Source organism: Phaethon aethereus, assembly GCF_964289735.1.
Source record: "Phaethon aethereus genome assembly, chromosome: 21".
Taxonomy (NCBI): domain Eukaryota; kingdom Metazoa; phylum Chordata; class Aves; order Phaethontiformes; family Phaethontidae; genus Phaethon; species Phaethon aethereus.
The window spans coordinates 1,408,959-1,430,863 of record NC_138597.1 but is presented as its reverse complement, the minus strand read 5'-3'; the positions used below and the strand labels follow the sequence as shown (position 1 = coordinate 1,430,863).

At 66.2% G+C, this 21,905-nt stretch overlaps 2 protein-coding genes across 2 annotated transcripts; one reads left to right on the top strand and one right to left on the bottom strand.

The window, feature by feature from the left end:
- Window positions 1-5,512: 5,512 nt before the first annotated feature.
- Window positions 5,513-12,821, top strand: ALPL (alkaline phosphatase, biomineralization associated). The gene is made up of 11 exons (XM_082009301.1): window positions 5,513-6,102; window positions 6,185-6,304; window positions 7,311-7,426; window positions 8,055-8,229; window positions 8,329-8,504; window positions 10,261-10,404; window positions 10,518-10,587; window positions 11,313-11,447; window positions 11,648-11,839; window positions 11,946-12,065; window positions 12,179-12,821. The coding sequence occupies exons 1-11, from the start codon at window positions 6,045-6,047 to the stop codon at window positions 12,427-12,429; spliced, it is 1,557 nt and encodes a 518-aa protein (XP_081865427.1). The 5' UTR covers window positions 5,513-6,044; the 3' UTR covers window positions 12,430-12,821.
- A 2,518-nt stretch (window positions 12,822-15,339) lies between these two features.
- RAP1GAP (RAP1 GTPase activating protein) lies at window positions 15,340-21,213 on the bottom strand (the record flags this gene model as incomplete). Its single annotated transcript, XM_082009209.1, has 18 exons — window positions 15,340-15,467; window positions 15,560-15,641; window positions 15,722-15,806; window positions 16,656-16,730; window positions 16,810-17,060; window positions 17,499-17,636; window positions 18,163-18,249; window positions 18,323-18,394; window positions 18,478-18,633; window positions 19,182-19,311; window positions 19,395-19,495; window positions 19,583-19,666; window positions 19,747-19,800; window positions 19,885-19,963; window positions 20,043-20,137; window positions 20,772-20,957; window positions 21,056-21,094; window positions 21,175-21,213. 18 exons carry the CDS (start codon window positions 21,211-21,213, stop codon window positions 15,340-15,342), a joined length of 1,881 nt encoding a protein of 626 aa, XP_081865335.1.
- Between the last annotated feature and the right edge of the window lie 692 nt (window positions 21,214-21,905).

Sequence of the window (21,905 nt, the reverse complement as noted above, 5' to 3'; positions counted from 1 at the left end):
TGGCAGGAAGGCACGTGCAATGAAAGCGCCAGTTCTCAAGCCCATAACGGCCCTTCCCAAACCTCCCCTTGCACGATGAATAACGAATCCCATCCTCCCTCCACATCCTGAATCGCAGCCCGGGTTTAATTAGCCACAAAACCCACCTGGGGAGGAAAAAAGGTTAAAAGAAAAAGGCACTTTCCCTCCTCGGTTGTACCAAAAGCTCCGTTTCCAGCCCCAAATTCTCCCCCGGGTGCCCTCCTGGCGCCTGCAAACCGCATGGCAAAAAAGCTTTAACTGCAAAATTTTATCGCTGCTCAAATCTGGGTTTATATTATATTTCTTTTTTCCATCCCTTTTCACTTTTTCCTCTTTTTTTTGCACTTTGCACATGGCACAAGCCCGGGCACAAATCCCTGCTCACATAGCGGGGGGAGCTGGTCCATGAAGCCCCCACGGCTCCAAAGCACCAAATTCCTGGAGTCCCAGCTTTCAGCCAAGGTTTTCACTCCATTTCCTGAGGAAATGAGGTTTTTTTCAGCAATCCCCCACCCTGCCTGCCTGCCCCAGGCTGAAAACAGCAGGAAAAAGGGAAAAAGACAAAAAAAAACCCCAAACCTCACTTTTTTCCTCCTTTCGCTGGGGACGTGCTGGCTCAACGCCGTATTAGACATCAGAGAATCCAAGTTGAGCTTGAATTCCCCCCCCCTCCCCCCAAAAAAACCCCAAGGGACACCGGGACGGACCCCCAGCATTGTTAATTTGGGCAAAATTGGGTCCAGGAGGTATTTTTAACATCTATACTTCCCCCCCTTCCCCCAAATTGGGAGCATCAGGGCACAGCAGCACCCATAGGTGCTCCCCACCCCTCGCTGCTCCCCAGCTTGCGAAGCCGGAACACCCCTTTTTTGGGTCAAAACAGGGTGGTTTTTGTTTCTCCCCCTGCCCCCCCTCCCCCCGTTGTTTGCTTAAATCACAAGAAAAACTCATTCCCCCAGCTCCAACGGGGTGAGGGCACCCAAGGGTGCAGGGGAGGCACCCACACTTTAACCCCCCCCAGTCAAGGGACTTTCACTTCTTTATAACTTATAAAAGTCGTAGCAGGGCCTTAAATCGCCTGTTTTTCCCCCAAATCACCCCTTCGCCTTAGAAACAAGAAACCCCACGTGCTTCGAGCCCGCACGCCCCGAGGAGGGTTCCGGGGGGAGGGCACCCACCGCCCCGCTCACCCACCACCCCCGTGGGGAGCCCCTCACCCCGGTATCGGGGCGCCCCGAGCCGTCACCGGCTGCTTTCAATTCCCGCCCGGGCGCCATTTCGGAGCAACCAGCGCCGCTATCGCGGGCGATGGCGTTTCTCTTGCCTCCCCCTGACCCATCATCCCCCCAATTTCATCCCGAGCCCCCCCCCAAATCACCCCCGCACCCCCAAACCTACACCTACCTGAGCGGCGTGCTCCTTGTCCCCCCCCTCCCCCCCGCCCCAGCACCCATGGGTGCCCCCTGCACCTCCACAGCCTGGAGTCCAGCACCCAGCAGGGCTCAGCGTTTCAATTAGGATGCCCAGGGAGTAATTAGCAACCCCTGGTGTTAATTAGGGGCTCTGGTGTTAATTAGGGGTGCCGGGAAGGGGGTTTGGGTGAGCACCCAGTTTTGCAGGGAGCCCTGGCAGATTTATAAAAAAGCTTAAAAAGGAGCAAAAAAGGGTTAAAGTTTACAAAAAAAATATAAGGGGGGGGGACACACACCAGCCCAGTTTGGGGTTGTTTGCAAACAGCCCCCCCCAAAATTGGGTGCTGCTGGGCGGGGGGCACCCCTGCACCCCTCTCCTTGCAGAGGGTAACCCAGTGCAAATCCCTGGGGGTTTGGGTCAAGGGCTGGGTGCTGGGGGACAGGGGGATTGAGGGGGGGGCACCCATCTTGGGGTGTCCCCACACACATACCCGGGGGACCCGCCAGCCACAAAGGAAACCCGGCTGGGGGTGTCGATGGGGCGGGGAGGGCACCCGGGGGTGCTGTGGGGTGCAATGGGGGTCTCTTGGGGGGTGCAGAGGGATCCCTTGGGGCTGCATGGGGGTCCCGTGGGGGAGCAATGGGGGATCCCTTGGGGGTGCATGGGGGGCCCTTGGGGGTGCGATGGGGGGTCCCATGGGGGTCCCTTGGGGTGCCGTGGGGGACCCCCCCGGGGGTGCAACGAGCATCCCACGGGCGACGCATCGCCCCGCATCCCTGTTCGGCCAAGTGACCCAAAGCCCACCACCTCCGGATTTGGGGTGTCGGGTGGGGCCCCCACTCACCATGGCTGCCACCCCGCTCCCGCCGGCCTCGGCCCCCGTTGGGGCGAGCGCCCGCCTGAGCCCCGGCGCAGCTCGTTACGCCGCCGCGGCCTACCGAGGGTGACGAAGGGTGACGAGCAAAGGATGTACCTGGGATGGGAAAACCAATGGGGCCGACGGGAGGGACGGGCTTCTTCGCTCGCCTCCTTTAACTCTTTCGGGGGGCCCCAGCCCCCGTTTTGGGGGTCCCCACGTCCCCCCCAGCTGCCCAAAGCACCCCCCCACCCCCGATAAATCACGGCAGCTCGCTCGCCCGCAAAGGGCTGGGGCGTTTCCCCCCGGGAGCGTGCAAGCGTGCGATCCTGCGAGCGGGCGATTGTGCAAGCGTGCAAGCGTGCAGTTTGCAAGCGTGCAAGCGGACCATGTTGCAAGCGCCCAATTCTGCAAGCACGTGGTTGTGCATGCGTGCAAGCAGGCGGTCGGGCAAACACGCAAGCGTGCACCCGTGCAAGCACACGCTTGTGCGAGCAAGCGGTTTCACAGACAGCCGAGCACGCGCTTGTGCGAGAGGGCGCACGTGCCATTTTGCAAGCACGTGCACAGGTGACTGCGCGAGCGTGCGAGCGCACAAGCGCGTGCAAGCTTGCAAGCCTGCGGTTGTGTGCACGCATACAAACACGCGATCGTGCAAGCGTGCACGCACCCGGTCGTGCAAGCCTGCAGTTTTGCAAAGGGGGCAACTGTGCAAGCTTGTGAGCGTGCAAACGTGCTCCTCGGGCCGCAGCCGTGCCCCCCCCCCGCGTTTAACAGCCCCCCGTAGGGTTTTGGGGTTCCAGCCTGGCCGGGTTTGCGCACGCGGCCTCGCGGCGAGGAGCTCCCCGGGTCACGGCTCCCCGTGCATCCGGCTAACGAACATTTTCATTAGCTTTTCATCGCCGGCAGGCACCCACGGCTGCGACGCACGTGGGGTGACAGGGGTGGGGGGGACACGGTGCCGCCACCCCGGACGCCCGCGCCACGCCGGCGGGCTGAGCACTGACGCGCTCGTCTCACGCGTGGAAGCTCCAAATCCCTTTGCTGGGCTGGGAAGGCGCTAGGCGGGGGAGGCGAGGGGCGGGGGGAGCCCGGGGGGGGTTGCGGGGGCTGTGCCCATCCCCGAGGCGTCGGGGCGCCCTTGCCGGCCCCCCCCCCGAAGTTTCCCGCGTGCGGATTTTTGGGCTGAGACCGCCCCCTTCTGGGAAAGGCACCCACGGCTCCACGGGCCGCGGAGCCCCCACGGTCCCCCACGGCGGGGAAACTGAGGCAGGGACACCCCCCCTCCCCCTTCCCCGTGACCCCCCGAACCCCACGCTCGCGTCGCTGGCACGTTTTGGGGGAAAAGAATGCAAAATCCGGCAAAACTCACACCTACCTCCCCTCCCCGGGGGTGCACCCCACCTTCCCTCCTCGCCGCGTGGGGAGGGGTGGGGGTGGTCAGCACCCCCAACCCGCGCTTGGGTGCACCCCAGTCCTCCCAGTAAAACCCGGCAGAGGGCACCAGTAAGCCCAGTTTGTTGCCTTTTCTCACCCCCCCGCCTCGTGCTGGCCGCGGGGAGAGGGTGGAGGAAGGGGAGGAGGAGGAGGAGGCGAAGGCCGGGTGCGGGGGATTTAAGGGCCCGCTGTCCCCCCGGGCCGGCCTCCGCCCGCCGCCCGGGAGGGACGTGGGTGTCGGCACCCAAGTTCGTGCGGGTACGTGGGGGGGTGGGCGTGGGGGGAGGGGGGTGCCCCGGGGGAGGTCCCTGGGGAGGGGGGGGTGCCGGGTGGGGATGGGGGTGCGGTGGGAACGCGGGTGTGCAAAGGGACGTGGGGGTGCGATGGGGACACGGGGGTGCAAGGGGGACGTGGGGGTGTGGTGGGGACACGGGGGTGCAACAGGAACATGGGGGTGCAAGGGGGACGTGGGGGTGCGATGGGGACACGGGTGCATGGTGGGGACACGGGTGCGATGGGGACATGGGTGTGCAAAGGGATGTGGGGGTGCGATGGGGATGTGGGGGTGCGATGGGGACACGGGTGCGTGGTGGGGACACGGGCGTGCAACAGGGACACGGGTGTGCAACACGCCACAGGCATGTGATGGGGACATGGGTGTGCAATGAGGATATGGGTGTGTGGTGGGGACACGGACACGCAGTGGGGACACGGGTGTGCAATGGGGACACGGGTGTGTGATGGGGACACGGACACGCAGCGGGGACATGGGTGTGCGATGGGGACACGGATGTGCAATGGGGGACACGGACACACAGTGGGGACACGGGTGTGTGATGGGGACGCGGACATGCAGTGGGGACACGGGTGTGCGATGGGGACACGGGTGTGCGATGGGGGACACGGACACGCAGCGGGGACACGGGTGTGCGATGGGGACACGGGTGTGCGATGGGGACACGGGTGTGTGATGGGGACACGGACATGCAGTGGGGACACGGGTGTGCGATGGGGACACGGACACGCAGTGGGAACGCGGGTGTGCGATGGGGACACGGGTGTGCGATGGGGACGTGGGCACGCAGTGGGGACACAGGCACATGATGGGGACATGGACACGCAGTGGGGACATGGGTGTGTGATGGGGACACGGGCACGCAGTGGGGACACGGGTGTGCAATGGGGACACGGGTGTGTGATGGGGACACGGACACGCAGCGGGGACATGGGTGTGCGATGGGGACACGGATGTGCAATGGGGGACACGGACACACAGTGGGGACACGGGTGTGTGATGGGGACGCGGACATGCAGTGGGGACACGGGTGTGCGATGGGGACACGGGTGTGCGATGGGGGACACGGACACGCAGCGGGGACACGGGTGTGCGATGGGGACACGGGTGTGCGATGGGGACACGGGTGTGTGATGGGGACACGGACATGCAGTGGGGACACGGGTGTGCGATGGGGACACGGACACGCAGTGGGAACGCGGGTGTGCGATGGGGACACGGGTGTGCGATGGGGACGTGGGCACGCAGTGGGGACACAGGCACATGATGGGGACATGGACACGCAGTGGGGACATGGGTGTGTGATGGGGACATGGGCACGCAGTGGGGACACGGGTGTGCGATAGGGACACAGGTGTGCGATGGGGACACGGGCACACAGTGGGGACACGGGCACGCAGTGGGGATGCAGACACGCGACGGGGACCTGAGCACGTGATGGGGACACGGACACGCAGTGGGGACACGGGCACGCGATGGGGACACGGGTGTGCGATGGGGACATGGACATGTGATGGGGACACGGGCACGCAGTGGGGACACGGGCACGCGATGGGGACACGGGCACACAATGAGGACATGGGCGTGCGATGGGGACACGGGCACGCAGTGGGGACACGGGCACACAGTGGGGATTCAGACATGCGACGGGGACCTGGGCACATGGTGGGGACACGCATGTGATGGCCCACGCGTGTGCCACAGGGACAGGGGCGTGTGATGGGACACGGGGGTGCGACGGGGACAGGGACACGCGACGGGGACCCCGCCACGTGACGGGCAGCCCGCTGAGCCACGCACGCGTGGGGGCCGTGGCCCTGTCCCCCGGCGCCCTGCGGGGGGGGGGGCTGGCGCGTCCCCAGGGGTCACAGCGGTGACCACGCGGGGAGGGGACGTTTCCCTCCCGTCCGCGCTTGGCCGAGCCCCGGGGCGAAGGTCTCGGTGGGGAAACTGAGGCACGGAGCGGGTGCCCACCCCCTCCCCGCAGCTCTCTCCTACCCAGCGCCCGCTCAGCGCCGCAGGATGAAGGCTCTCCTCCTCATCCTCCTCGCCCAGCTCTGCTCGGCATCGCTGGTCCCCGGTAGGTGAGGGGAGGGGAGGGGGGGGCGGCACCCCGAAAGCGGGTGCCGATGGGTGCTACGGAGCCCTGTTCCCCCCCGCAGAGAGGGAGAAGGACCCCGAGTACTGGCGGGGGCAGGCGCAGGAGACCCTGCGGGCCGCCCTGCGGCTCCAGCGCCTCAACCAGAACGTGGCCAAGAACCTCATCCTCTTCCTGGGCGACGGTGAGACGGGGGCACCCACCCCGGCGCGGGGGCGCGGGGCTGCCGCCGGCGGCCGAGCGGGTGCCGTGGGAAATGGGGGGCCGCGATAAATCGGGGGCTGCCAGAAACTGCGCTCGCGGGAAACTGGGTGCTGCCGTAAACCGGGCTTGCGATCGAGTGGGTTCGAAGTAAGTTGGGTGCTGGGATAAACTGGGTGCTGGGATAAACTGGGTTTGCAATAAATCGGGTGCTGGTATAAACTGGGTGCTGGGATAAACTGGGTTTACAATAAATAAATCGGGTGCTGGGATAAACTGGGTTTGCAGTCAAGTGGGTGCTGCCATGAACTGGGTTTGCAATGATTTGGGTGCTGGGATAAACTGGGTGCCGGGAATAAACCAGGTGCTGGGATAAACTGGGTGCCGGGAATAAACCAGGTGCTGGGATAAACTGGGTTTGCAATAAATCGGGTGCTGGGATAAACTGGGTGCTGGGATAAACTGGGTTTGCAATAAATTGGGTGCTGGGACAAACCGGGTTTGCAATCAAGTGGGTGCTGCCATGAACTGGGTTTGCAATGATTTGGGTGCCGGGATAAACTGGGTGCTGGGATAAACTGGGTTTGCAATAAAGTGGGTTTGCAATGAATTGGATGCTGGGATAAACTGGGTTTGCAAGAAATTGGGTGCTGCAATAAGTTGGGTGCTGTGATAAACCGGGTTTGCAATAAGTGGGTGCTGGGATGTGCTGGGTTCGCAATGCATTGGATGCCGGGATAAGCTGGGTGCCGGGATAAACTGGGTTTGCAACAAACTGGGTGCTGGGATAAACTGGTAAAGTGGGTGCTGCAATAAATCGGGTGCCGCGATAAACCGGGTTTGCAAAAAACCGGGCGCCGCGATGAGGCGGGTGCCGCGACGAGCTCAGTTCGCGGTGACGTGGGCGCGGGCGTGCGCCGAGCCGGACGCGGGGGCGCCACCCGTGCGGCGAGCTGGCCCGTCCTCAGCTGACGGGTGCCCCGGGGCAGGCATGGGCGTCTCCACCGTCACGGCCGCCCGCATCCTCAAGGGGCAGCTGCAGAACCGCAAGGGCGAGGAGAGCCTGCTGGAGATGGACAAGTTCCCCTACGTGGCCTTGGCCAAGGTGAGCGCCCGGGCAGGCGGCGGGGCCCGATCCTGAGCTCCCCGAGGACCCCCCGCGGGGGACCCGACACCCGACCGCAAGGTCACGGTCGGCCGGCGTCGACCGGGAGTCGGAATTAGGTCAGGGGAGGGCGAAGGGAGCTGGCGCCCGTGCCCGCCCCGCCGTGCCAGGGCCCCGGCCCGTGGGAACGGGGCGGGGGGGGGCAGGATGAGGCCGCCCGGCCGTGGGAAGCCGCGGGACCCCCCCCCCCCCGGCTTCTCCTGGGGTCTCTTTGCTGCACAAAAGGCGCTTTTTTTGGTTTGGCTTTTTTAATTTTTTAATTATGAAATTGGGCGTCCCGGCCGCTCCCCGCCGCCTCCCTTCGCCCGCCGGGGATGCTGGCGGCGGCGGCTTCTCTCTCTTCCCTGCCTGAAAACGGGCTGAAAAAAGGCTAAAAGCGTCAAAGCGCAGCGAGCGGGTGATGAGCAACCACGCGGGGGGGGGGGGGCAAAATGGGAGGGGGGGGCAAGGGCCCAAAGAGGGGGCACCCAGGCGGGATGCTCCCCAAGCGGCATGGGGAGGGGAGCTCCAGGGTGAGGATGATGATGGTGACGATGGTGATCGTGGCGATTTGTTCCCCCGCCCCCAGACCTACAACACCAACGCGCAGGTGCCCGACAGCGCGGGCACGGCCACCGCTTACCTCTGCGGCGTCAAAGCCAACGAGGGGACGGTGGGCGTCAGCGCCGGCGTCACCCGCGACCGCTGCAACACCACCAAGGGCCGGGAGGTGACCTCCATCCTCCGCTGGGCCAAGGATGAAGGTGAGGGGCCGGCGCGCGGCGGCGGCGGGGCGGGGGGGAGTAATACGGTGGCTTTTTTGGGGGGCGCTCCCACCGCCGCCCCCCGAATCCGTGGCGCAGGCAAGGCGGTGGGCATCGTCACCACCACGCGGGTGACCCACGCGACGCCCAGCGCCGCCTACGCCCACTCCGCCAACCGCGACTGGTACTCGGACGGCGAGATGCCCCCGGACGCGCTGGAGGGCGGCTGCAAGGACATCGCCCGGCAGCTGGTGGAGAACATCCCCGACATCGAGGTGGGGCTGGGCACGGGGCCGCCGGGTGTGAGGACAGGGCCATGGGTCGAGGGCGCCAGGACCACCCGTGGGTGAAGGGGTGGGCCCCCCGGGAGGTGTTGGGCTGCGGCCACCAGTGGGGCTGGGACCAGGACTGTGGGGAGATGAGATGGGGCCAGGACCACCCATGGGTGCAGAACCAGGACCCCCAGCAGATATGGGGCCAGGACCGCCCGTGGGTGCAGAGAGAGAACCCCAGCAGATACGAGGCCAGGACCACCCATGGATGCAGAGAGAGAACCCCCAGCAGATGTGGGGCCAGGACCACCCATGGGTGCAGAGCCAGGACCCTCAGTAGATATGGGGCCAGGACCACCCGTGGGTGCAGAGAGAGAACCCCCAGCAGATGTGGGGCCAGGACCACCCATGGATGCAGAGCCAGGACCACCCAGCAGATATGGGGCCAGGACCACCCGTGGGTGCAGAGAGAGAACCCCAGCAGATACAGGGCCAGGACCACCCATGGGTGCAGAACCAGGACCACCCAGCAGATATGGGGCCAGGACCACCCATGGGTGCAGAGCCAGGACCCTCAGTAGATATGGGGCCAGGACCACCCGTGGGTGCAGAGAGAGAACCCCCAGCAGATGTGGGGCCAGGACCACCCATGGATGCAGAGCCAGGACCACCCAGCAGATATGGGGCCAGGACCACCCGTGGGTGCAGAGAGAGAACCCCCAGCAGATGTGGGGCCAGGACCACCCATGGGTGCAGAACCAGGACCACCCAGCAGATACGGGGCCAGGACCACCCATGGGTGCAGAACCAGGACCCCCAGCAGATATGGGGCCAGGACCACCCGTGGGTGGGCACCAGGACTGTTGGGTGGATGCGGGACCAGAGTCCCCGTCGGACGCAGGACCGGGGCCACGAGCACGTACAGGACCGGACCCCAAATCCCGCTTCGCCCCCCCCGCAGCCGCGTCCACGGCAGCCCCCTCCTTTCTCATCCTTCCCAGACCCAAAACCCTCCATTTTCCCCCCGATTCTGCCCCTTGCTGCGGATTTACGCAGAAATTCAGCCCTGTAAATAAATACTCTTCTGTCCTTCAAAATAGCCCCAAAGCAAAACATTTCAGCCTGTGATTTAGCTCTTTAATAGCCTCTTCTTCTGTTTTTTTTCCCTTTAATATAATTTTAACTCCGTCCCAGGCTGGAAATAATTATATAGCGGGGAAAAGACTTTTTTTCTTTTTTTTTTTTGGAGCCCCTTTTTTTTTTTTTTGGCTTAATAATTTTGGCCGTGGTGTTTTGCAGCTTTATAATTCACCTTCTGCGCGGAGAAAGGGGCGGGGGGGGGGGGTAAAAAAAAAAAAAAATCACTGCTCGGTTATAAATAACGGAGGCCAAATAAATCGGGCTCCAAAGCAAACAGCGGGAGCCGCGGGACGGGGCTCCATCCCGCCGGGTTCACGCGGGGACCCCGATGTGGATCATCCCTCCCACAGATGGAGGGGTGGGGGGGAATTAAAAAGCCAAATTTGCTACTGGAAACGGTTATTTTTGTCTTGGGTTTTAATTAATAGGAAGAGATTCAGGGTTATTTCGAGCGGGGTGAAATTCCTCGGGCGTTTGTGCGACGCCAGGGTTTTCCCTGGACATCCCGCTCCGCCTCGTCAGGGTTTTCCCCCCATTAAACCCAAATTGAGAGGAAAAAAATTAAAAATCAGTCACAATTATTTTTAAAATACTTTTTTTTTTTTCCCCCCCTTCGCAGGTGATCTTGGGTGGCGGGCGGAAATATATGTTCCCCAAAAACGCCAGCGACGTGGAGTATCCCCACGAGGACAAGCACCGGGGTACCCGCCTGGACCGCAGGGACCTCGTCCAGGCGTGGCACGAAGCCAAGCCCCCCGGCAAGGTGACGGGGGCGGGTTTTTGGGAATATTTTGGGGAGGGGAAGGGGGGGGGAGGCATAAAGCAGCCCTGGGGTTGGAGGAGGCGGTGGGGAGGTGACAACCTGCCTGTCCCCAGGTCGCCAAGTATGTGTGGCACCGGCGGGACCTGCTGGCGCTCAACCTCAGCCGCGTCGACTTCCTCCTGGGTGAGTCCTGGCACCCAAGGGTGCCCCGGCTTCAACCGGGTGCTTTGGGGGACCCCTGGCCTGTCTCGGGGCAGCTGGAATCATCAGTTACCCCCTGGGGATGCTGGTACCCCCCTGAGGGATGCTGGTACCCCACCCCAAGGATGCTGGTACCCCCGTGGGGATGCTGCTGCCCGCCCTGGGGATGCTGGTTCCCCCCAAGGGATCCTGATACCCCACCCCAAAGATGCTGCTGCCCACCCTGGGGATGCTGGTACCCCCCAGGGATGCTGGTACCCCTGTGGGGGTGCTGGTACCCCACCCCGGGGATGCTGCTGCCCACCCTGGGGATGCTGGTACCCCCCAAGGATGCTGGTACCCCTGTGGGGGTGCTGGTACCCCACCCCGGGGATGCTGCTGCCCACCCTGGGGATGCTGGTACCCCCCAGGGATGCTGGTACCCCCCCAAGGATGCAATTTTCACTCCCTGGGGATACAGGGGGGTGGGGTTTTTTTGGCCCGTGCCGCAGCTCTCCGGCCGAGGCGCAGGAGATTCGGCCGGGCCGGAGGAAGGAAGGGCTGGGAGCATCCCGCGGCTCCTATCTAATCGCCCCGGATCCGGTGGCCGGTGGAAACGTTTGCGCCAGCAGAAGTGGTGGGGCCGGATTTGGCCCCTTTTATTAGGATTTTTTGGGGGTGTTTTTTGGTGGGGAAAGGCCATCCCCAGCAGCGTCCCTGTCCCCAAGGCCTCTTCGAGCCGGGCGACATGGTGTACGAGCTGGATCGGAACAACGAGACGGACCCGTCCCTCAGCGAGATGGTGGCCGTGGCCATCAGGATGCTCCAGAAAAACCCCCGGGGTTTTTTCCTCCTGGTTGAAGGTGGGGGGGGGGCGGGGGGGAAGGGGTGCGAAGGAGGAGCGGGGAGGGTGGGGAGGGGGTGATGGGGGGGAGGAGGGCGACGGGGGACGCAAAAAAGGGGGTTAAGGAGGGTGGTGGGGGCGCAAAGGGGCAAGAGCGGGGGGGGCGATGGGGGGGCCGGGGGGGCGGCGGGCGATGCCGAGCGGTGCCGGGGACCCCAGGCGGCCGCATCGACCACGGGCACCACGAGGGGAAGGCGAAGCAGGCGCTGCACGAGGCGGTGGAGCTGGACCGCGCCGTCGGGCTGGCGGCTCGCCTCACCTCGCCCCAGGACACCCTCAGCGTCGTCACCGCCGACCACTCGCACGTCTTCACCTTCGGCGGCTACACCCCCCGCGGGAACCCCATTTTCGGTGAGCGCCTGCCAGGCCGCGGCCCTCGGGGACGCCTCGGGGACGCCTCGGGGACGCCTCGGGGACGTCCCGGTCCCGCTGACGGTGCCGGTGCCGCCGCCGCCAGGTCTGGCCCCGATGCAGAGCGACGTGGACCGCAAGCCCTTCACCTCCATCCTCTACGGCAACGGCCCCGGCTACAAAATCGTGGCGGGGGAGCGAGAAAACGTCTCCGCCGTGGATTTCGGTGAGCGCATTTTGGGGGCGGCCCCTCCCCGAAATTGTTACATGGCTAAAATTAGCGCTTTTAAGCAAAAATTATTCTTATTTTCGGCTTTTTTCTTGTTCGTTCCGCCCCAGCGCACGCCAACTACCAGGCGCAATCGGCCGTGCCGCTGCGGCAGGAGACCCACGGCGGCGAGGACGTGGCCGTCTTCGCCCGCGGCCCCATGGCCCATCTCCTCCACGGGGTCCACGAGCAAAATTACATCCCCCACGCCATGGCTTACGCCGCTTGCATCGGCTCCAACCGAGCCCACTGCAACGCCGCCGGCCGCCCCGCCGCCAGCGTCCTCCTGCCCTTCCTCGCCCTCCTCTTCCTCCTCTGCTAAGGCGCCGCTTGCAAACCCTGGAGGGGGATTTATTTTTAATTCCTCCCCCCCTTTTTTTTATTTTATTTTAATTTTTTTTTTTTTTTTTTTTTTAAAACGCGGAGAGCCCAGAAAGGGGAGAAAAAAGAAAGACTCAGCGGAGCAAAAGCAGCCGCCGGCGGTTTCGCGCTGGGAGCTGCCTCTGTAAATACACGGTTCCTTCCCCTGTAATTAGCGTCGTTGCCCGCCCCATCCCGAACCCACCGCGGGATTTGGGATGGGAGCCGGAGCCTCGGCGGGTAAAACCCCCTCCCGGAGCGAGACGCGATGGGGCTGGGTCCCAAAAGGCCTGCCGGGCCCTCGGCTGAGGACTGACCCCGGTGCCCAACTCGTCACACGTGTGGGCAGCCGGAACCCACATGAAGATGAGGAGGGAGAGGGAAAAAAAAAACCCACCCAAATAATTAACTCACCGGGTTAATCTGTCCCCGGGTGATTTCGTTTTACTGTAAAATCCTTCGGTTTAAGGCCGGTTGCTGCCGGGGAGGGGTCGGGGGTGCTCTCAGGCCGGGGGCTTAAGGGTGGCACCCGCTGGGGCACGCGCCTTCGTTAGGGAGGGGGGCAATTAGGCAGGGGGGCAATTAAGGAGGGGCGGGTTGCAGCTTGCAGGGTGCTGGGGGGGGGCTTGAGGCCTGGGAGGAGGGGGGGCCCTGGGTGCGTGCAAAGGGTGCTCCGAGTGTGCCAGTGTCACCGTGCACACGCAAAGGGTGCTCTGAGTGTGCAGAGGGTGCTCTGAGCTTGCAAAGGGTGTCTTGGGTGTGCAGAGGGTGTCTTGGGTGTGCAAAGGGTGCTCCGAGTGTGCAGAGGGTGTCTTGGGTGTGCAAAGGGTGTCTTGGGTGTGCAAAGGGTGCTCTGGGTGTGCAAAGGGTGTCTTGGGTGTGCAAAGGGTGCTCCGAGTGTGCAGAGGGTGCTCTGAGCTTGCAAAGGGTGTCTTGGGTGTGCAAAGGGTGCTCCGAGTGTGCAAAGGGTGTCTTGGGTGTGCAAAGGGTGCTCCGGGTGTGCAGAGGGTGCTCCGAGTGTGCAAAGGGTGTCTTGGGTGTGCAAAGGGTGCTCTGAGCGTGCAGGCGTCCCTGTGCACGTGCAAAGGGTGTCCTGAGCGTGCAAAGGGTGTCCTGAGCATGCAAAGGGTGTCTTGGGTGTGCAAAGGGTGCTCCGAGCTTGCAAAGGGTGTCTTGGGTGTGCAAAGGGTGCTCTGAGCATGCAAAGGGTGTCCTGAGCGTGCAAAGGGTGTCTTGGGTGTGCAAAGGGTGCTCTGAGCATGCAAGTGTCACTGTGCATGTGCAAAGGGTGCCTTGGGTGTGCAAATGATGCTCTGAGTGTGCAAAGGGTGCTCCGAGCGTGCAGGCGTCCCTGTGCACGTGCAAAGGGTGCTCTGAGTGTGCAAAGGGTGCCTTGGGTGTACAAAGGGTGCTCTGAGCATGCAAGGGGTGCTCTGAGCGTGCAACTGTCACTGTGCTTGTGCAAAGGGTGCTCTGAGCGTGCAAAGGGTGCTCTGAGTGTGCAAAGGGTGCTCCGAGCGTGCAGGCGTCCCTGTGCACGTGCAAAGGGTGCTCTGAGCGTGCAAAGGGTGCTCTGGGTGTACAAAGGGTGCTCTGAGCGTGCAAAGGGTGCTCTGAGTATGCAAAGGGTGCTCTGAGCGTGCAGGCGTCACCGCGCGCGCGTGCAAGCGCGGCTGCGTGGTGCAATTGCACACACGCACCCCCCCCCCCCGCCCCCCGGAGCACCCCCAAACCGCCCCCCGGGCCCCTCCAATCCCCCTCCCGCCCCTTTTTTATTTATTTACCAGCTTTATAAAGACTTCGCCGCTCCGGTTTCGTTATTAACCGGCGAACTTTGGAGCGGGCGACGGCGGCGACCCGAGCGGCGCCGGATTTGGGGAGGGAGGCCTGCGACACCCCCACTTCGCGTCGCCGACCGCGCCCCAAGCCCCGGCGCTTCCCAGAAACCGGGCGGCACCGAGCTATGTTTAACCGGTCCCGGGGTGCTTGGTGGTTTTGGGGGGTTCGGGGGGGGGGGAACCGCTTTTTCTTGGCCGGGGATTTGGCACGAAGCCGGTGGCCACCGGGGCCGCCGGCCAAACGCCGCTCCCGACGCCGAGTTGGCCACCGGAGCCGAAAAAGAGGGTTTGTATGCGGGGGGCTGGGGGGGTGTTGGGGTTTTTTTGGGGGGGGTGGGGGCATGGCTGGCCCCGCAGCACCCCAAACCCGGGGTAAATCAAAGCAAGGCTTTGCTCAGCCCGGCTGCTGTGAAAGCCCCCAAATTTGGGTAAATGACCCCAAAACAGAGGGATTTTGGGGTGTTTTTAAGACCACGCGGAGCAGCTGCCCCTGCCGATGCTTGGGGTTTTGAGGGACCCCCCCTCTCCGATATCGGGGACCCCCTCCCGGCATCCCGCAGCTGTAGCGATAAATAAACCTTTATTTTGTACAGGACTCGTGGGAAACACGAACACGATTTGGGGGGGGCTTGGAAAAAAATAAACACCCCCCCCCCCAATTCCAGCATCCGGCCCGTTCCGGAGCTTTTTTCCCTTAAAATGAAGGGGGGGGCACGGGGAGCCCCGCTTTGGGTTTGCTCTGGATTTGAGCCTCCCCTCCCTTTTTTTTTTGCGGGGGTGATGCTCGGGTTGGACCCGCTCTTCATTTGGGGGGGGCCCCCCATGTGGCATTGGGGTCACGGGGGGGGGCCCCCGCGTGGCCCGTCACCCCCCCCAAGGGGTATTTGGGGTGACGGAGATTGTCTGGAGGGTGGGGATGGACACCCCCATTTTTGGGGGGGTTCTCCCCCAAATCCTGCCCTGGGGATGATGGCTTCGGCTCCTGGCTCGGGGGCGGCGGACGGGGGTGACTACGGACCCTGCGCGGAGGGACGTCAGCGGGTGCCCCCCGCCGCGGGCGCCCCGCAGGGGGGTGCGCTGGGGGGGGGGCACAGCCTCACCGCGCTGGGGGGGGGCCGCTGCAGCTGGATTTTGATCTCGGGGCAGAGGGGATCGGGGAGGCCTGGGGGAAAATGGGGGGTGTGGGGTGTGAGCATGAGCACCCCGGGGGGTCCCCCAGCCCCGCGGCGGCCTGATACCCCGGTGAGGGGCTACCTGGGGGGGTACCGGCGGGGTCGTCCGGCCAGGGGGTGTCGGCAAAGGCGTCGCAGTGGGTCCCCGAGGGCGAGCGGCTCTCCTAAGGGTGCGGGGCGGGGGGGGGTCAGCGGGGTGCTGCCCCCCAGCCCAGCACCCAGCACCCCCCCGGCACCCCGGTACCCTGCCCGGCTCCTCGGCGGCGCTGCCGAAGCTGCTGGCGCTGGAGGACGAGCGGGAGAAATCCGGTGGCTCCGGCTTCTCGGCCCTGCCGGGGGACAGGCCGCGGGCGGGCTGGCACCGCGCCGGGTGGCTGCTGCCATCGCCCGCCACGACGCCCGCTGTCCCCGCGCTCCCCCGTCCCCGTGTCCCCCGTTCACCCCGTCCCCGCGCCACCCTAACCCCGAGCCTCTCCCCCCGCCCGTGTGCTGCCCCATCCCAGTGCCCTCCAGTCCCCGTGTCACCCCGATGTCACCCTGTCCCCATGTCACCTTATCCCGGTGTCGCCCCATCCCGGTACTGCCCCATCCCGGTGCCACCTTGTCTCAGTGCCAGACAGTCCTTGTGCTGCCCCATCCCAGCACCCTCCAGCCCTGGTGTCACCCCATCCCCATGTCACCCGCTCCCGGTGCCACCCCACCCCACTGTGACTTTGTCCCCACTGTGACCTTGTCCCCACTGTGACCTTGTCCCTGTGCCACCAGGTGCCTGGGTGACCCTGTCCCCATGTTGCCCTGTGCCACCCCTCCTGGTGCCACCTTGTCCCTTTGCTGCCCCATCCCAGTGTCACCCTGTCCCAGTGCCACCTCATTCACGTGCTGCCTTATCCCAGTGCCCTCCAGTCCCCATGTCACCCCGATGGCACCCTGGCCCCATTGCCACCCCATCCCAGTGCCAGCTCATCTTGGTGCCACCCCATCCGTGTGCTGTCCCATCCCAGTGCCCTCCAGTCCCCGTGTCACCCCAATGTCACCCCATCCCCATGTAACCCCATCCCCATGTCACCCCATCCCAGTGCCCTCCCGCCGCAGTGTCCCCCCGATGTCACCCCCTCCCGGTGCCCCTCCGCCCCCGTCCCCCCACCCCAGCGCTCCCGTGCCGGTGCGGGATGCGGGACCTGTCGCGGTGCCGGCGGCTCTCGGGGGAGCTCTGCGCGGAGCCGGCGCCCTCGGGGGCGGCGACGGGGCCGTCCCTGGGGGGAGGCGGCGGGCGCTGAGCTGGCACCGGGAGGGGACACCGGGCGCCGCCGGCCCCGCGTCCCCGGCGCTCACCTGCCGGCCGGCGCCTCCTGGATGCTCTCGATCCCGATGGCGCTGGAGCGGCGGGAGCCGAGCGGGCCGGGCCGCCGCCGCGACGGGCTCTTCCCGGGCACCAGCAGCGCCTGCGGGACGCCGTTAAGCGCGGCGGGCGGGAGCGGCGGGGCGGGGCGCCGGGGCCGCGCCGGGGTACCCACCTCCTCCAGCGAGCCCAGCCCGATGGCGCTGCCGCGGCGTCCGCGCCGGCTCCCGGGCACCAGCAGCGACTGGGGGGGCAGCGCGTCACCCGCCCGGGGCACCGGGAGGGGCGGGGCCCGACGGGGGGCGGGGCTTATGGGCGGGGCTTACGCTCGCGAGGGTGTGGGGCTAGGGGGGAAGGGCGGGGCTAGCGCGCTTTAGGGGCGCGGCTTGCGCGCGCCGGGGGCGTGGCCTCCCGGCGGTGGGCGCGGCCTCAGCAGGCCGGCTGACCGGGGGGGCGTGACCAGGGCGGGGAGGGGGGCGTGTCCGCGGGCGGGGCATCCCGCGGGCGGCCCCCGGGGCGCCGTCGGGGGGTCCGGCGCTGGCGGGGGGCGGGGGGGGGGGCGCGGCGGGGAGCCAGCCCCGCGGCCCCCAGCGCGGGGCCGCGGCCCCTCAGCCGCCCCCGGTGTGTCTGTGAGGGGCGGGGGACGGGCCACGACCCCCCCCCCGGCGCCCCCGTGCCCCACCTTGAAGGACTCGAAGAAGCCCGGGGCGGCGGCGCCGTTGTCGGGGCGCTCCTCGTCGGGGCCCAGCCCCAGCACGGCCTGGCTGCGCGCCTGCAGCTCCGCGTGCAGCGTCTCCAGCAGCGCCGCCCGCGTCCGCTCCTGCGCACCCGCACGGCTGCCGGCGGCTCCGCGCCGCCCCACGCGCGACCCGCCCCACGGCACGGCACCCGTGTTGTGCCCCGGCACCCACGACGGGCCCCGCGGCACGCACGGCGCCCACGCCCCCAGCACGCCCTGCAGGTGCAGCACCCGCGGGGTGCGCAAGCACCCACCCGCGTGACGCTGCGGCAGGTCGCGTCCCGTCCCCCCCACCCCGCCGCGCGCAGCTCCCACGCGCACAGCCCCACGGCACGCGCGGCACCCGCGGCACCGCTGCAGGCACGGCACCCACCGCAGGCGCGGGCCCCACAGCGTGCACCACCCCACAGCACCCATGCTGTGCCCAGCACCCACGACGGGCTCCACGGCACCCGCAGCCCCACGGCGAGCCCAGCACCCACAGCTACAGCCCCCACACTGTGCCCAGCACCCGGGGGCCCCACGGCACCCGCAGTCCCACTGCAGGCACAGCACCCACGTGCCCCACGGCACACCCACCGCCCCGCGCGCGGCACCCAGCGCCCACCTCCAGCTTGGCGAACTTCTCGGCCTTGTAGCAGGCGTACTCGGCGTTGATGAGCTTCGTCAGCAGGAACTCCTGGAACTCGGGGCCCTGCGGGGGCGAGGGGCAGCCCTGGGTGGGTGCCCCCCCGGGGAATCCCCCAGCAGCACCCATGGGTGCTCACCTTCCTGAAGACGGCGGGGTCGGGCAGCGGCGGGCCGAAGAAGGGCACATCGTCACGGGCGGTGACGGAGACCTGCCGGCGGGGGGGGGGGGGCATGAGGGGGGCACCCAGCACCCCCCGGGATGGGGAAGCTGAGGCCGGGGGTGGGGGGGTACCTTGTAGAGGGGTCCCTGGGGGCCGCCCCGCTCCAGCTGCACCACCACGAAGGCGTGGAGGAAGTTGGAGGCGATCATGTCGGGGACGAAGGGGGTGTTCTCGTCCTGGAAGACGACGGCCACGATGTCGTTGCCGATGTGACGCTTGCGCTGGAGCTGTGGGGACGGGGGACACGGGGGGACACGGGGGGACACGGGGGGACGGTCACGCCGAGGGGAGCAAAGGGAATGGCAGACCCTGTCCCCCATAGACACCCCCCAGCACCCGTGGGTGCCCCTGGAGCTTTTGCAAGCCATGGGGTGCCCTGCTAGCCCTTGTGCCCTACAGATGCTGCCCAGCACCCACGGGTGCTCTGCCAGCCCCTTGCATCCCAGGGGTGCCTGTGGAGGTTGGCACCCTATAGATGTCCCCCAGCACCTAGGGGATCCGCTGGTGCTTTTACATCCCATAAACACCCCGCGCCAGCACCCAGGGGTGGTCTGCCAGCCCCCAGCACCCCACAGACACCCCCCAGCACCCATGGGTGCTGCAGAAACCCTTGCACCCCATAGATGCTCTCCAGCACCCATAGGTACCCCACTAGCCCTTGGGCCCCACGGGGGTGCCCCAGGAGCCCCTACACCCCCAATCCCTTCAAAGAACCCACGTGTTCCTCTCCCAACCCTTGGCCCCCCCCCATACCCAGCACCCATGGGTGCCCCACCTGCTGAGCGTCCCCCTCGGTGTAGGGCAGCTTGGTGGAGACGTGGAACATGATCTCCTTGTCGCGGAAGTGGCAGTACACCGACTCGCTGCCCGTCTGCCCGTGGGTCACGTCCAGCCCCCCCCGAAACCTGGGTGCGAGCAGGGACGGGCACCCTGAACCTGGGCTCCGTGGGTGCCCCCCGCCCAGCCGGCGCCCCCCGCACGCACGCACCCCTTGAAGTCCCGCAGCTGCACCCGTTGACCCAGGACGTCGAGGAATTCGGCGAACGCCGGGCTCTCCTCCGTGGTGCCGAAAAGCTCCTCCTCGGAGGTCTGCGGTGGGGTGGGGATGGGTGCCAGCACCCACCCGGGACACCCACCCCCTGCCCCGACCCCCACCCACCCCACCCCACCCCATACCTGCCCCAGTTTTTGATAGATGACCCCAAATTTGAAGTGGTTGCTGAGCACGTGCTCGTCGAAGGCGAGAATGAGGCGGGACGCCTGCGGGGTCGGGAGGGGGTGGAGGTTGGGTGGGTGCCCCCCACCCATGGGTGCTCCCCCCCACATACACCCTGTTTCACCTTGGGGTAGAGCACGGGGTAGAAGCGATCCACGTTGACGTCCTCGCACACCAGCTGCGGGAAGGATGACGGGTGACGCGACGGGTGGCGTGGAGTGGGGAGGGCACCCATGGGTGCTGCCAGAGGCATTGCACCCACCTTGGCCATCTGTACCACGTTGGGGAACTCGGCCAGGCAGGAGATGGGCACCACGTCGTGCAGGGTGCGGGCGCGGGTGCTGCAGAGTGAGGCGGGGGTCAGGGTAGGGCCCCTATCCCCAGCCAGCACCTATGGGTGCCCCGCAGCACCCTGCTCACCGCAGCAGCAGGTGGAGGTGCTCCTGCTCGTCATACTTGAGGGAGAAGACGAGATGGCCCAGCGCCGGGTCCAGGGAGTAGTAGTTGAAGTGCTCCTGTGGGGAGGGAGCCAAGCACCCATGACTGTGCCCACGGGTGCTCACGCTGGCAGGCACCCACGCCGTGGGGCACCCGTGCCCGTGAGCACCAATATTGATGAGCACCCATGCCATGGGGCATCCAGGTCCCTGAGCACCTATCCCTATGGGGCACCCATCCCCATGAGCACCCATCCTCACAGATACCACCACCTATGGAGCACCCATAGGTCTCCCATGCCCATAGGTTCCCACACCCATGTCCATGAGCACCCATGCCCTGGGGCACCCAGCTCCATAAGCACCCATGCCCATGGATCTCCCATGCCCACAGGTACCCACACTCATGTCCATGAGCACGCATGCCGTGGGGCATCCAGGTCCCCGAGCACCCATAACCCCAAGCACCCAGGCCCATGGGGCACCCAGCTCCATGAGCACCCATGCTCACAGATATCACCACTATGGGGCACCCACGTCCATGAGCACCCATCCCCATGGGTCCCCCATGCCCATAGGTACCCATGACCATGAGCACCCATACACAATGGGCACCCATGTTTATGGGGTCTCTGTGCCCATGCACACCCGTACTCATGGGGCACCCACCTCCCCCAAAGCACCCACGCCTGGAGCACCCACGGGCCCTCACCTTGCCCAGGAAGTGCTTGCGGTAGATCTTGGCCGTGTGGTTGCCCTCAAACCTTGCCCGGGTGCCGGGTGCCGGGGTGGGGGGGGACTCGGGTGCCCCGCTCAGCTGGTGGTTGGTGCCCTCGATCCAGTAACCCCCAAACTGCGGCAGGAGGATGAGGGGGAACGGCCCCTCCCGGCCCAGCACCTGCACCCACAGCCGAGGTGGGTGCTCTGGCCGCCCACCCACGCGCCCACCCAGCCGCTCGCCTGCCCTCGCACCCATCTCCGGAGTGGGTGCTCTACCTCGTGCACGCTGGGGTAGGGGATGTAGTCCTCCTCCGTCTGCAAGGCAACGGGGTGGGTGAAGGCCATGCTGGCACCCATGGGTGCCGGTTGGGCGCCTCCACCCCAGCAATGCCTACCTTAAGCGGTGGGGGGATGGCGTGGCGCTGCTGGGCCATCCTGCTGCCCTGTGGGAGATGGGGGCTGTGGGTGCCCGTCACCCCACCTGGGGACGGGCACCCTTGGGTGGGGAGCACCCGTGGTGGCTTACCTCGGGGTGGGGTGGCCGAGGGGGTGGTGGGTGCCAGCTGGGGACACGTCTAGGTGGCCCGGGGGGGTCCAGGGGGGTCCATGGTGCTTCCTGGGGGAGAGGAGAGCTCCCCCACAGCTCCTCGCTGTGAGGCCCGGCCGCTCGGGCAGCAGCGTTACCCCTGAAGCCTACTGATGGCAGCAAGCCAAGCGCCACCTTGCTGCCTGCCGGGAGCCGGCGGGCCAGGAGCGGCGGGGGCCGAGTCACTACATGGGGGGGTGCCCGGCTGCTGAGGCCCCCCCAACTCATCGCACCCCCTTAACACCGCATCCCCCTCCCCCCCCCCCCACACACACGAAGGGCGCCCTCTGCGGGCGGGAGGCGGCGCCGCGCGGGGCAGCACCACGGACAGCGCCGGGCACCGGCAGCGCCGAGCACCGGCCCCGCGGCCAAGGCGGCCTCGTGCAAACGGGTCGTGTCCCCCCCCTCGCCCCGCCCCCCCGCAATCACACCCGGCGGGCGCCACCCTCGTGCAAGCACCGGCCGTCGTGCAAACGCGGCCCGTCCCTCTGCGCGGAACGAGGGCGTGCAGGCGCGCCCCGCTGCACGAGGGGCCCTCGT

Bases quoted from the DNA above. Each gene is read 5' to 3' on its own strand.
- ALPL (XM_082009301.1), top strand. From the start codon at position 6,045: ATGAAGGCTCTCCTCCTCATCCTCCTCGCCCAGCTCTGCTCGGCATCG. The intron at 6,103-6,184 runs GTAGGTGAGGGG...TCCCCCCCGCAG, and splicing joins CTCGGCATCGCTGGTCCCCG to AGAGGGAGAAGGACCCCGAG. The intron at 10,405-10,517 runs GTGACGGGGGCG...GCCTGTCCCCAG, and splicing joins AAGCCAAGCCCCCCGGCAAG to GTCGCCAAGTATGTGTGGCA.